This window comes from Lepisma saccharinum, chromosome 11, assembly GCF_977018435.1.
Source record: "Lepisma saccharinum chromosome 11, izLepSacc3.1, whole genome shotgun sequence".
Taxonomy (NCBI): domain Eukaryota; kingdom Metazoa; phylum Arthropoda; class Insecta; order Zygentoma; family Lepismatidae; genus Lepisma; species Lepisma saccharinum.
Genome location: NC_139239.1, coordinates 70,927,372 through 70,940,850, shown reverse-complemented (window position 1 = coordinate 70,940,850; position 13,479 = coordinate 70,927,372). Strand labels below are relative to the sequence as shown.

The window sequence follows — 13,479 nt, the reverse complement described above, 5'->3', positions numbered from 1 at the left end:
AGACTATATGAAATTTTTGCAAATATGTGGCGAGGGGGAGGGGGCTAACTCTCAAAATTCCAAAATTTCGGGATAAAAATTGTGTTCCCCCACCCTCCCCTCAAGCATGTTCATGCAATAATTAACATATATTATTATAGCTAAAATGCAATTGCGCGATATATATAATTTTTGGTTGACTTTCCTTTTCCAGGTGGTTCGTGCCCTTGCCTTTTTTCGGACATTCATGCAAAGGTTCTATTTTTATTTCGCGTCTACCACTTTCGGTTAATCGCGATGATAAAGGATGTGATAGGTGATGGAAGTGGTATAAAGACAAATGACCCATCCATATTTTCTAATCCGACATTAGACTTCGCAGTGTATTACGCTAACTAATTTGCCACGGGATCGGCTTCTTCGTGTTTGTCTACTCATCAAATGATTGATTAGTTATTCAAACTATATAGGTAGGAAAGCTATATAACATAACGAAACAGAAAAAAAATCCACTTGACGTCTTCTAGTACTATCAACAACCTACAATTTCATGCTCTCAAATCCACACAGAAAACTTCTTGTGGCATTAGTTTTACGGAATGGCCTTGGGGAATAAAGATCGCCCATTTCCTGGTTCAGCTCGAAACAATCAGGTGCCTTATCGAAGCTGCTGTTGAGCACGCAGGGTTTCTAACCTACTTCGCCGTAATTCAGTTGTTGTATGTATTGTAGAGCCAACCGCAGATTAAATAGGAGGAAAAATACTTTTTCCGACGGAAAATAAGTTGGCAATGCTGCGAACACCGAGGCATTCTTGATAAGACGCCTGAGGAGGGTCGAGAAAACTTTCCTGAAAAAGCGCAACCCCAGTATCGAAGGTCATGCTACACGTGGATTGGCAACTTTCGGGAGCATGCTGTCTGTCTACACAATTCTACCCAAATACCTGTTTGAAAATGAATCTTCTGCTCGCATTTTATTTTTCAAATGTAGTTCTGACATTGTAGTCATTTTGCAATTATTTTTATTTGTTCTTATTTTGCTTTGCTTTTGTCACTTTTATAATTAATCGAAACTATGAAGATGGATGATAAATAGATGAAATTGATGAAGAGACACCTAAAAAAGATATTTACAGACCAGGACTCGAACCCGGGACCTAAAGTGGATAGGTTGGGGGGGGGGGAGACCGTCAATAACTCCCGGTCACGAACTGGCTTATAATTTTTGTAATTTCTCAGGAGTATTTTTTGTTCTGTTCATGCATAATGCCTGCTTTCGGAAACTTAATTTATAAGTGACACACTTCGTTCGGTGGGGACAAGCCACGAATTGTTTGAGAGGAGGGACAAATCTCATTCATATACTAGATACAATCATGGACTATACTTGAAATGGCCTCCCCGATGGCGCAGTGGTTGCGTCGTCGCCTAGTAATCAAGGGGTCCCGGGTTCGATACCCGGTGGAGGCACAAGTGGTTCGGATTCCACTTCAAACTGAAGGTTCAGTCCCGATTGGCCTTACTGTGCATAAAGTGGACTCAAAACACCAAATCAATCAATCATATACTTGAAAAATGACGTGCTAAACACTACTTTCGGAGATCAGATGGACATGGCAATTTTGATATACAAGATGCACTTTTTCTACTTAGATTGTCTATGTCCAAATTTTATCCTAATAGATAATCTCGCAACAACGCAAAATGTTTAAATTGACTCGAATTCACAATGACTCATATACAGTGTGTTTATAAATGAACGGTGCGGCTTCAAAAATTAATAATAAATCTATTTATTACCTTACACGGACAAAACTTACACCGTAATCAGCAGCAACTGTCCAAGTTTATATAACTTTTTTTTAAAATTGGTATAAAGATAGAAATCGAGAGGGGGCAATTGCCCCTCTGTGCCCCCTTGCAGGTGCTCTTGCCGTCTGGAAGAAATAGTGCACGAAAGACGTGAAAACTAAATCCATCTTGAGTATCCTTTTGTCTTGCTACTCTTAGATTCTGCAACCTAGAATTGATTTCTGTACAAATTTGAGGGCTAATCTCCCCTGCCCCCTGTGGTTGTGCCACTGCACCTTCTTCCGCCGTTGTTCCTTTGTGAACTTTCATCGGCTTCAAAATACTTCATTTTCTTCAAGAGCATAATATCGTTTAATAACGGGCGATATGATTCCTCTACCCTAAATTTCTGAATTAAAGTATAATAATATAGGGGCATGGAAATCTGGAAGAAGGGCGAGGATGGCCACCTCTCCCCTTTAGAAAACGAATGTCAGCTAAAAGTATATATTTCACACGTATAATTTGATTTGTCATAGTAATTTACATTAATTATTATAATGGGGATGCAGGAATGCGATAATTTCGAATTCAAGTGGTGTTTCTTGAGGGGGCAACACTATTATCGGGTTAATATGCAATTGCATATGGCATATTTCTCTGATGTCCATGACGAGGGGGGCATTTTACCCCTCCCCTTGCACCCCGTGCGCACGCCTATTGCTACTCATTTCTACACTAGTTGGAAGCTTTATTCAGTTTCGAGCCAAAAATGTAATTTAATATCAAATCAGGGTTGTTAAACGTCCACGAACCCATAAATTCTAATGGGTTCTATTGGGTTCCGCAACAAGACCGGAACCTTTTTTATCGCACAGTTTAAATTCGGTCCAAGTTGCGTATTCTTTCATTTCAATATGGAACTTAGACCGTCTTGAAATTGATCCGGAAAGAAGGTCCCTGTGCCGTATTTCAATTGATCAGGAGAAAAGGTCCCTGGAACGATCTGGAATACATAAAAAGGCTCTTTACAGTCCAGATCCATTTATGCTTGCTAATATTCCCTGCTGAACCGGAATTGAATTGATTTAAAATTCCTGACCCTTTAACAACCCTGGTTGAAATTCATTTTTTTACAAACAACCATATTTTTCACGGCTATTTCACATTAATCCCATACGATATACTGAGTTATTTTTCGCAATGTTCCAATGAAAGGTAAGAGATTTTGGCTATTCCTTTTTCTTCCGTGATGTTAAATAGATTATATTCGTCACGCGCCTATAACGTTACTAGCTAACATTTGTGAATTGTTCTTTCCTTGTAACGTTAACATCTACCATACTGAATTTATTTACGTTCCTTATGAAGATAGTATGTACCCAACTGCATTTTGTTCCGTTCCGCTACAGTGGTTTACATTTTGCTACATTCCTATGTAACGTTAGTTAACCATATTGCCTTTCACTTCATTCCGTTACGGAGGATTGCATTCATTACGTTCCTATGTATACCGTTATTTACTACCATGTTGCATTTCGTTACGTTTTTGTAACGCTAGTATATACCATATTGCATTTCGTTACTACGTTCCTTGTAACTTGTAACGGTAGTATATACCATATTGCATATTACGTTATGTTCCAATGTGCTCATTTCGTTACGTTCCTTTATAACGTTAATATCTACCATAATACATTTTGTTACGTTCCTTGTAACGTCAATCTATAACATATTGCATTTCGTTACGTTACATGGGTACCAGCAGTTGAACCATACTCTTCCTCCTACAAAATGGAACGTACCGTGTAACGAAAATTGGGTACGTTACGACTCCCTGAATGCATGTTGCTATGAGCGCAAAGCGCTGTGTTCTTGATGTGACATTTTAAATGAAAATAACACATGATTATCATACAATATGTATTAAAGAAACTTTGAATACGTACACAATTTAGTGTCCACGTCGCTCCATGTTGCACATATGTGAAACATATCGTGCATGAAAGTTATACATGTTAATGCCAAAATTAATTATATTTGGAATGCATTTATCAAGCATTTCCTGACTTCCAAAAATAGTTTGTGTGCTTGTTTTCCATTATCAACGTGAAATCGAACGTGTTGAAAAAATAATTCAAATAGTTTGTTTCAACACAAATGCTTTAGCACCAACTTCTACCCCCATTCTTGCATAATTTACGAGGGTAGTAACGTCTTTGATACTACTACTACTACAGCTACTACTACTACTACTACTACTACTACTACTACTACTACTACTACTAGTGGTAGTAATAATAATAATAATAATAATAATAATAATAATAATAATAATGTTGGTCCAGAGGCGAAACCACGAATGTTTGTCTGGGGGGGCAAGTACCAGGATAAATGTACCAATAATAATAATTTTAATAATAATAATGTTAATAATTACTTTTATTATTTTAATAATCATAAAGCTAATAATAATAGTGTTATTATTATAACATTATTATTATTATTATTATTATTATTATTATTATTATTATTATTATTATTATTATTATTGCTATTATTGATTTATTTTACTTCGCATCTTGTATCACTTTTAGCTAATTTGCGAAGATGGGGATGAGTAATGATATGGTGGAATTGATGAATGGACACTCACAAACATCCATGCCCAAGCTGGGATTCGAACCCGGGACCAACATTATTATTATTATTATTATTATTATTAGTAGTAGTAGTAGTAGTAGAATCAAAGACGTTATTACCGTCGTAAATTATGCAAAAAAGGGGGGGCGGGAGAAGTTGGTGCTAAAGCATTTGTGTTCGAACATTGAACAAACTATTTGAATTATTTTTTCAACACTTTCAATTTCAAATAATGGAAAACAAGCACACAAACTATTTTGGAAACTCAGAAAGTGCTTGATAAATGCATTCCAAATATAATTATTTTTTACATTAACATGTATAACTTTCATGCACGATATGTTCCACATATGTGCAACATGGAGCGACGTGGACACTAAATTGTGTACGTATTCAAAGTTTCTTTAATACATATTATATACAACACATATTATTTAAATACATTACACAACCTATTCATCCATCTCACAAGATCCAACAGCAAAAATTACATAAATTGTCAGCTGGCCCCCGTGGCGGAGTGGTTTAGCACATCGCGCTACGACGCCAGAGATCCCGGGTTCGGATCCTGGCATGAGCATGGATGTTTGTGAGTGTCCATTAATCCATTTAATCATATCATCACTCATCCCCATCTTCGCAAATTAGCGAAACGTGGCACAAGACGCGAAGTATAATAAAGCAAATCAATCAATCAATACATAAATTGTCTCAAATGTGCACACTCCCTTTCCTCGAAACAATTGTTCATGCATTTAGAACATTTCAGAACATTTAGAACAAACATTAATTTCTCTGTCTGGTAATTTACAATGCATCACAGAGAACAACGATAAATCGCGAGCGAAGCAAGCAAGAAAATTTTTGGATCCAATTTTTTTGCAGGCTGAAATCAATATTGATTTGATAGAGCGCAAATAATTTCACGGGATACCAATGCATTCTCTCTTTTACAACTTTTGTGCCTCCCCGATGGTGTAGTAGTAACATCGTCGCCGTGTGATCTAGGGGTCACGGATTCGATACCCGATGGAGGAACAGTGGTTTGGATCCCAATTTAAACTGTAGGTCCAGACCCGATTAACCTTTCTGTGCGCAAAGTGGACTTACAACCACAAATCAATCAATCTTACAACTTATTTTCATTTGGAACATTCGGACCGACTCCCGCTGCTACCTAGCTACGGTTCTGAACTTGATAAGGCTAAAACAAAAGCAGGTATTGCGAGCGAAGAGAACAAGAACATTTTTTGAAAAGTATTTTTATTTGCATAAGATTGGAAGTTGTGGGCGGTAATTGTCCCCTGAAGGTACACTTGGCTGTCAATATTTGCCCCCCTTGCCCCCCTAGAACTCGTATCGGTCCATGGCTGGGGGGCAATGCCCCCTGTCCCTCTGTGGTTGCGTCATTGTTCAAATGTCAGGTTTCGTTACTACAAACGCCAGCAAGATATAAAGAAAATACACACTTCGTTCAATACATCATTATATCCTTCTGCTCTTAAAAGAGGATCTCCCAAAATTGCCTTACGTGGCATAAAATGATACCCTGCCAACCTGCGTGAGTCTCAACATGGAAAATGCATCTCCATGAACCCATCGGTCGGAGGATCTTGCTTTCGAAACAGCGATACCAACTGTAGCATAATGATGCTAAACCTAGCACAATTTGAGCTTGGTTGGCGTCTATCACCCTTTTCTTTGCATGATGGGGAAATCTAGCATAATTTGCAAACTTGCTTCTCTCGGAGGGACAAATTCATTTCAAAAGACGATATTTTGAGAAATTGAAAATAAAGTTATATCCAGATCGTATCTTCGGTCCAATTACACCCTGTTCTCTTCATCATTCCTTTATTCTCCCCAGTTTTACCTCGTGAGGAACATTGCATGGCAAGGAATCGTTAGAAAGCTGTGGGGCGCAAATAAAACAAATGTTTGTGGTCCACGAATCATCGCAAACGTTTTCTAGTTCATCTCGGAAAGTAGATGCATAACTTAAAATTACAATCATCCGAAAAATAATTATAATAATAAATTATTATTACTAATTATCATTGTTTCATTGATTCATTTGCTATATTTTACTTCGTTTTTGTGCCACTTTTGGCTAATTTGCGAAGATGGGGATGAGTGATGATATGATTAAATTGATGAAGGGACACTCACAAACATCTATGCCCTGGCTGGGATTTGAACCCAGGACCCCTGGCGTCGTTGTACGATGTGCTAACCAATCAGCCACTGTAATTGACTACTAATTATGAATAATAGTCATAATTAATTATTTTTATTATGTATATCTTAGTACAATTTATCAGCATTCAGCATAATTTCACAGATTAAAGAGTACTTTTCTTGTAATAATAATAATAATAATAATAATAATAATAAAAATAATAAAATCGTCTTTATTAGAGCGGGTGTGTTTCGGCCTGAAGGGCCGTTCTTACAACAGACCCTTGTCTGAGAGATTAATACAATACATAGATGGAAGGAATACAGAGTATACAAAGGTATGAGAAGGATCGCGAGAGGTTGGCAACGCTGTTTCGAAACTCAAAACCTTGTTTACGACCTAGTCGGCGTCCTCACCTTCTTTTTGCTCCTGAGTTGGACCTGGTCTCGGCCCTTGTCTGCGTTTCCCGGGGAGGATCTCCTCCACATCTTCCAGGCTATTGACGAGTACGTGAAGGCGAGGCTGAGCAATGGGACGGCAAACGTTGAGATGAAAATGAAAACTGTGTACGCCTGGCCGTAAAGAGGATTCTCCCAATTCTCCCTGCAGTCCCAGTGGTACCTGTGAGAGAAAGTTTAGCGTCAGAAAAACTGGATGTGGAAATTCTGTGTCCCTTGTTTCATCTAAGCTGAGGCTTTATTCCAAGACCGTTTTTCACGGTTTCGTCGGAGGCCTGTGGGCAGATCCCTCTTCCCTGACTCTCACCCTTACATGCTCCATATACTGCAAGAAAGAAATCAATGTAAACAAATGTACGTGACTTGTCTAGTGTTGGGCGATATATCACGATATTTTAAAAAAAATATCGTCCAGGCGATATCAACTAGACGATATATCGTGATGATATTTGGCGACACATATCGTGGAGACGATATATCGCCAATATCACGATGTGAAAAATATATCGTATCGTTTGTGACGATATTTTCTTGACGATATATCGCGATATCAAATTTACGATATCGTCCATCCATAGATTTGTCCCATTGTCTCATTTCATCTCAGCTATTCGGAGGAATATTGCGAGTCATGCAACCTGAATTAGCTACTGTAACAGTCTCTTGAGTTTACGATTTATTTATATTATTTTGTCTTATTTGTCGTAACGAAGTTAAGGCTCTCTCCCACTTAACCATGGTTACATCTACATTTTTTATTGATATAGAGCATGTACAAAGAATAATACTAATAAGAAATAGGGAAAGAGAAATAATAAAAAAAAGTAAACATAAAAGAACTAAATCTAGACAAAGACATACAACACACATACATATACGCGCATCTCATTTCGGAAATATTAGGGTAATATTGCATTTAAGAGTGTTGACGTAAATCAAGGAGACTTAGGTGGGCAATCCACATGGCACGAATGAGAGAGGAAAGAAGAGCTTCCAGGATTCTTGTTGGGAAATCTGATGGTAAGAGACCTGTAGAAGGCCAAGACTAAGATGGAGGTTTGAGTTGCTGTTTTAAGTCCACTTTATGCACAGTAAGGCTAATTGGGACTTGACCTACAGTTTAAAGTGGGATCCGAACCACTTGTGCCTCCACCGGGTATCGAACCCGGGACCCCTTGATTACAAGGCGACGACGCTGCCACTGCGCCACCTGGGAGGCACACTAAGATGGAGGGATAACGTTGAGATGGATCTAAAGAAAATCGGTAAGGATGGAAAAGATTGGATTGATCTTGCCCAGGATAGGGACAGATGGAAGGACGGCTTGTGTTGCTGCAGTCATAAACCTTCGGGTTTAAGAAGGCTAGAGAGTTAGTTAGACGGATATCAGTGTCCTTTTATGCAGTTGATGTGCATATTAGATTTAAGTTGATGCGTTGCATAATGTGAAACATCTAATTTGGCTCTTAAAAATATGGGACGCATTTCGAATTTCGAGGGGCAGTTTGTTCCATGGACGGCCAGTGGGCATCGTGAAGGAGCTTGCGTGGACGTTTCAGTTGTGAAGGGGAATGGACAGCTGAGATCTCTTGTGCGATCTGGTGTTGAGGATATGGGGATCAGAAAGGAATGGGAATCTGCTTGAGATGAAAGCGGGTTCTTTTAAGGTTTATTGCTTTATAGAGTATGGTAAGATTGTGTACATTTCGTCGACCGGTTAGTTTAAGTAAGTTTAGTTGTTCATAGAAAGGAGATAGGTGGTCTCTGTATTGGAAGTCGAACTCGTTGCAGACGATGAGGTAGATTATCTGATAAATCAGAGTAGACTGGGTTCTTAGTACCCAAGGTGCGGAAAAACTATTTTTTAGTCTAGTGGTACGGTTATTTTTCTTACTCAACTTTAACTTAGTCTTGTTCCCATGGGTAATGTTACAATTTCCGTGAATGAAATGCGACCTGAAATTTCAGAAATTTCTTAAAACGATGTGATATACAGAGAGGTTAATTTTGCTAGGAGAATGAATATCTTCCTCTATTTGAAAAAATTTACTAAAATCTAGAAATACTGGAATGGTTATTTGATTATTGTCCATAACCTGTCTAACTTAAACGGTGACTTTGATGAGTGCCGTGCAGGTGCTGTGGTTGCGTCGGAATCCTGATTCCATATTATTTTTTGTCATGAAAGTTCGTGTTTGATCACAGATTATATGTTCGAGAGGTTTAGACAGAGTAGGGAGGATCCTAATTGGCCGGTGATTAGCGAGGGTTATAACTTTGCAAGTTTCCATATCAAGAGAAAATCTGAGGTAAACACATCTATGAACTGCGAGTTCGGAATGAACAAGTACTTCTTCCAAGTTTCGTGATTTTGTTTAAGTTGGCTTTCTTCTGGCAGTAGAAGAATAGGTTTTACGAGTGTGAAACAAGACAGAAAAATGTACAAGTTTTCCTATTTCCTATGTGTTGAAAATGCAGAATGAGTGCTGAAAAAAGGCAGACTTTTAAACTTTCATTAAATTAATTAATAGTTTTTTAAAAAATATACTTACCTAAAACAAGATTTTGTGATTCATTGTCATTAAAAAAAGAAGAACGTTACAACAACTGAGCAAACAACACGTCAGAAGCAGTGGCGGTAATGAGTTTCAAAACTGTGGGGAAAGGTGCCAAAACTGGAAGGGCAAGGACAGTTTACTATCCCTTGGTATATAAGGTTTAGCACAGTGCGGGGGCAAAAGTGGCAAAATGTGTGGGGGCAACTGCCCCCCCTAATCGCCCCCACTGGTCAGTCAGAAGTGTTTGATTATTATAGGGTAAAGGAGGGGAAGTTCGCCACCAAAATGCTTTTCATTTTTTTCCTTCTAAACGGATTGATGGAAGACAAAATTTACACAATTCAAAAAATAGTCATTGTGGATTATGTGGAATATAACATAAATACTGTGTTACTTATACTTATGACGTAATATTAAAAATACTAAAATGAGAAAAGTGGCGAAATTTCCGCCACATGCTGGGAAATTCGCCATATAACTTATTTATCATTTTATCGTCAGTTTAAGTGTATGAAATACCAAGTTGTCAATAAGTCAAACAAAGTGTAAAAGACCTACAAATGACAATACAAAACTGCTTCAAAAGATACAATACAAACATGTTTAAGAAAGATAGGCCTAAATGTTCATATGCATTGTGAACGAGTTGTGAGTGAAAGATAGCCTATAAGAAGGGAAATTCCACACATTTTCTGTTACTCTGGCGAATTTACCAGCAAATGCATAGTCGAAAGGAAACAACTAATGTTTACTTGTACGTACATGCACGCTTTCCAAAGCAAATCTTTTCACGACATTCTTAAGGTTTGAGGTTACAATATCAATAATTAAATGGAAGAAAAATAATTCTTATCTGCTATGAAATTACAATTTCCAACGTAGTATTGAAATTCGGCACCTTTCTTTAGCTTCTGTGTAGACGCAACTGCGCATTCCAAACTATACTGCTTGCTTGCTAGTTCGCTCACCACACTGTAGTTTTCAGTGGAAACAAGGCACATGTTACTTGATTTTTTACAGGCATCAATAAGTGTTTCCAACCTATAGTTTCTATCTACGATTACAAAAACCACAAGTACGGCGAAATTCCCAGCATGGCGAACATCCCTTATTTTACCCTATTAAACCTCTGATCAAATAGGAAGTCAGAACATTCGTGAATATTATGTGTATTATATACATATATAAAAAATCTCAAATATTAGTGAAAACTTTTAAAATGTTGCCACGCTTATGCTTCCACTAAACCGTGTAACATTCTTAATTGTTAAATCTTTTTTTGTTTAATAAATAACTGTCTATCTGTCGAACATTCGCCATAAATCTAAAAGCTCGTAATATTTCACGACTTAATGGAAGCTATGGTAGAGATTGGCGGCTACAGGTTGAGAACCACAGTCTTGGGTGAATGTTTGTTGAATTGTGGCGCGAACGTGTAGAGGCACAGATTCGTGCCAGTTGGCTTTTCAGCCTCTGACGTGGACACAAGTGACCGCTTCCATCACGTTGATTAATGGACAGGAGGGAGGGCAGCGTGGTAACTTTTAGTTTGGAGTTCTGTCTCTTCTCAGCAGCAAAGGTAACCAACCAGGAAACGAACCCTTGGACACACGTTAACACCGACAGCCTTTGTGGCGGAGTAGAAAGCATATGCGGTAATCCTGGGTTAGGCATGCTTATCACGCCTTCCATTTGAATGCTCTTAAAAGCATGGCCCGTGATGAGGGAAAAGGGAGTTCATTTTTTACTTCAGCACCGTTCCAGGCTACGTAAAATTTACACTATTCTACCGTTAATATTAGGACTGAACCGATAACGATGTATCGGCCGATACCAGTGGTATCGGTATCGGAAAGTATCGGTTGAAATTCATTAACCGATACCAGCCGATTCTTTTCCGGCATTTTGGTCTTTCATGGGGCCCGCAAAAATGCCGCATGACACTTTCGCGGAGTCTAATTATCCTGAAAATTATGCGAAATGTAAACTTTCTATTTATTTTGCACAAAAAACTATATTTTGTGACTACATGATATGTATTTTAATCTTCTGATGTAATTCTTGAATATTCTAAAGCAAATTTCTTGGTAAATTGATGCATATAATTGGAGAAGAAGTTTCAAGTATCGGTATCGGTGGGAATCGGTAAGTGTATCGGTATCGGTTCAAAGTGGTATTAGCTCAGCCCTAGTTAATATTTAACAGCTTGTCTGTTAATTTACAAAAACGAGACGCAACCGTATGATTCGTGAGCGCAGGATTATTCATGTCGACACCTCTCTGTTCTTTGTAGAATGAGAAAAACCTCTTGAAATACTCAGACAACAGACCTCCAGGTATCAAACCGGAAACGTGAGTCTTTCTATATGGGTCAACTTGAAGCCAAAAATTTCCAAGCCGGCGGATACTATCATGGCAGCGAGCACAGCTTCATATTTCTACTTGGAACAACTATTTTTAAGATTGTGAGCCATTGCACCACACAAGATTGCAATTTTTAAGTTTGCTAAGAACGTACATATTACACTCCACAAGGCAGTGCAAGAAATTTCTTCAAAATTATGAAAACTTAAGAAGCTATCGTTACGAACTAAGGTTCTGTCTCAGGGCTGGTCCCTAGAGACACAATTGGGGGCGTTGAAACCTTGGCCGTACCGGATTAGAGGGTAGGACCCGTTGACTAACGGGCGACCAGGTAGAGCACGTAATTAACGTAACACGAATTGAATAGCTTTTGGACTGAGTTTTATTTAGTAAGCACTCCAATAGAATAATGAAATGGAGAAGTTAGGGGCGAAAGGATTAGCATCATAAAGGGGTAGGTACTTATCTCGGGATTGCCTGGACGCTGGAATGGTCAGCTGATCATTGGTCCCGCTAGCTGCCCTGAGGTGGGCTCCACGGTTTCTGGGCGACCCTGTAGTCGATTCTCTGCGTCCGGCATTGTCACGCTCTCGCGACAAGATCTCGATCCCTTGGCGTTCTCCTTGGCTTCTCCCATAGACGTCGTTAGGAGGGGGGGCGCCGGGGCACCGCACCGCCGAAACGTTCACGTGGCCCCGGCAAACTGTTCTACTACATTTGCTGAAAATTTTACTTTGATGACATATATTTGCAAAATAGTATTTTGGTAAATTTTGCTTCCAGTTTGAAACACTGTCTTGAATTTTAGTTTCAGGAACCCCGAGCAATACATTTCTTTCTCACGTTCCTGCTTGTTGCTAGTTGAACACAAACATATGTACTGGTATGAAATGCCGTTAATGATATTATGGCGCGCCCCTTTCAGGGAAGTCGGAGACCTTTTGAATACACACTTTCCCTTCCTGCACACCAGGTGCCTTAGCCAGGTTACCCCCTCCCCATCCCACAAACATCTTTGTGCTTGTGACATCTTCTCTTCATCTCGCTCTGGTCTGGCACCATTCCGCCGTACCGAAACGGCACAAACAGGGAGATTTAGCTGCAGGTTGCTAGGACTTTCTGGGTTAATTAATTTATGGTTCTATGTTATTCAAATTGCAAGAGACAAAATTCTACTGTTTGTCCCTTTTCTTGCGCAAGGGCTAATGACAAAGATGCCGCCAGTCCCCAGGCGGTTCCTCTACACAAACCTTGTGCCTATGACCTGCAATGGAGGGAAAGACCTTTCTCTGAAAATTCAGAGAATAAGTCGGTCGCTTGCTACCGTGAAATTCACTGGAGGGTTGGGGTTTTATTGCTTTGGTCCAGTTTCAGTCAGAGGTAAACTAATAACCATTTGTAATGTACCGACTTCGCGACTCTTTTTGCCCTACTCTGTTGATTTGGTGGACAATTGATGGCTGTTAGATAGTTTGAAGTATAGTGTGGTCCGAGCGGTGAACGCG

At 39.0% G+C, this 13,479-nt stretch overlaps 1 protein-coding gene across 1 annotated transcript in view; it reads right to left on the bottom strand.

The window, feature by feature from the left end:
• LOC145995068 (allatostatin-A receptor-like) overlaps positions 1–13,479 on the bottom strand; it is a 153,612-nt gene that overhangs the window by 34,588 nt on the left and 105,545 nt on the right. The window contains exon 6 of the mRNA XM_083131600.1: positions 7,011–7,215. Coding sequence (XP_082987726.1) covers positions 7,011–7,215 — 205 coding nt within the window. The remainder of the gene's footprint in view (positions 1–7,010; positions 7,216–13,479) is intronic.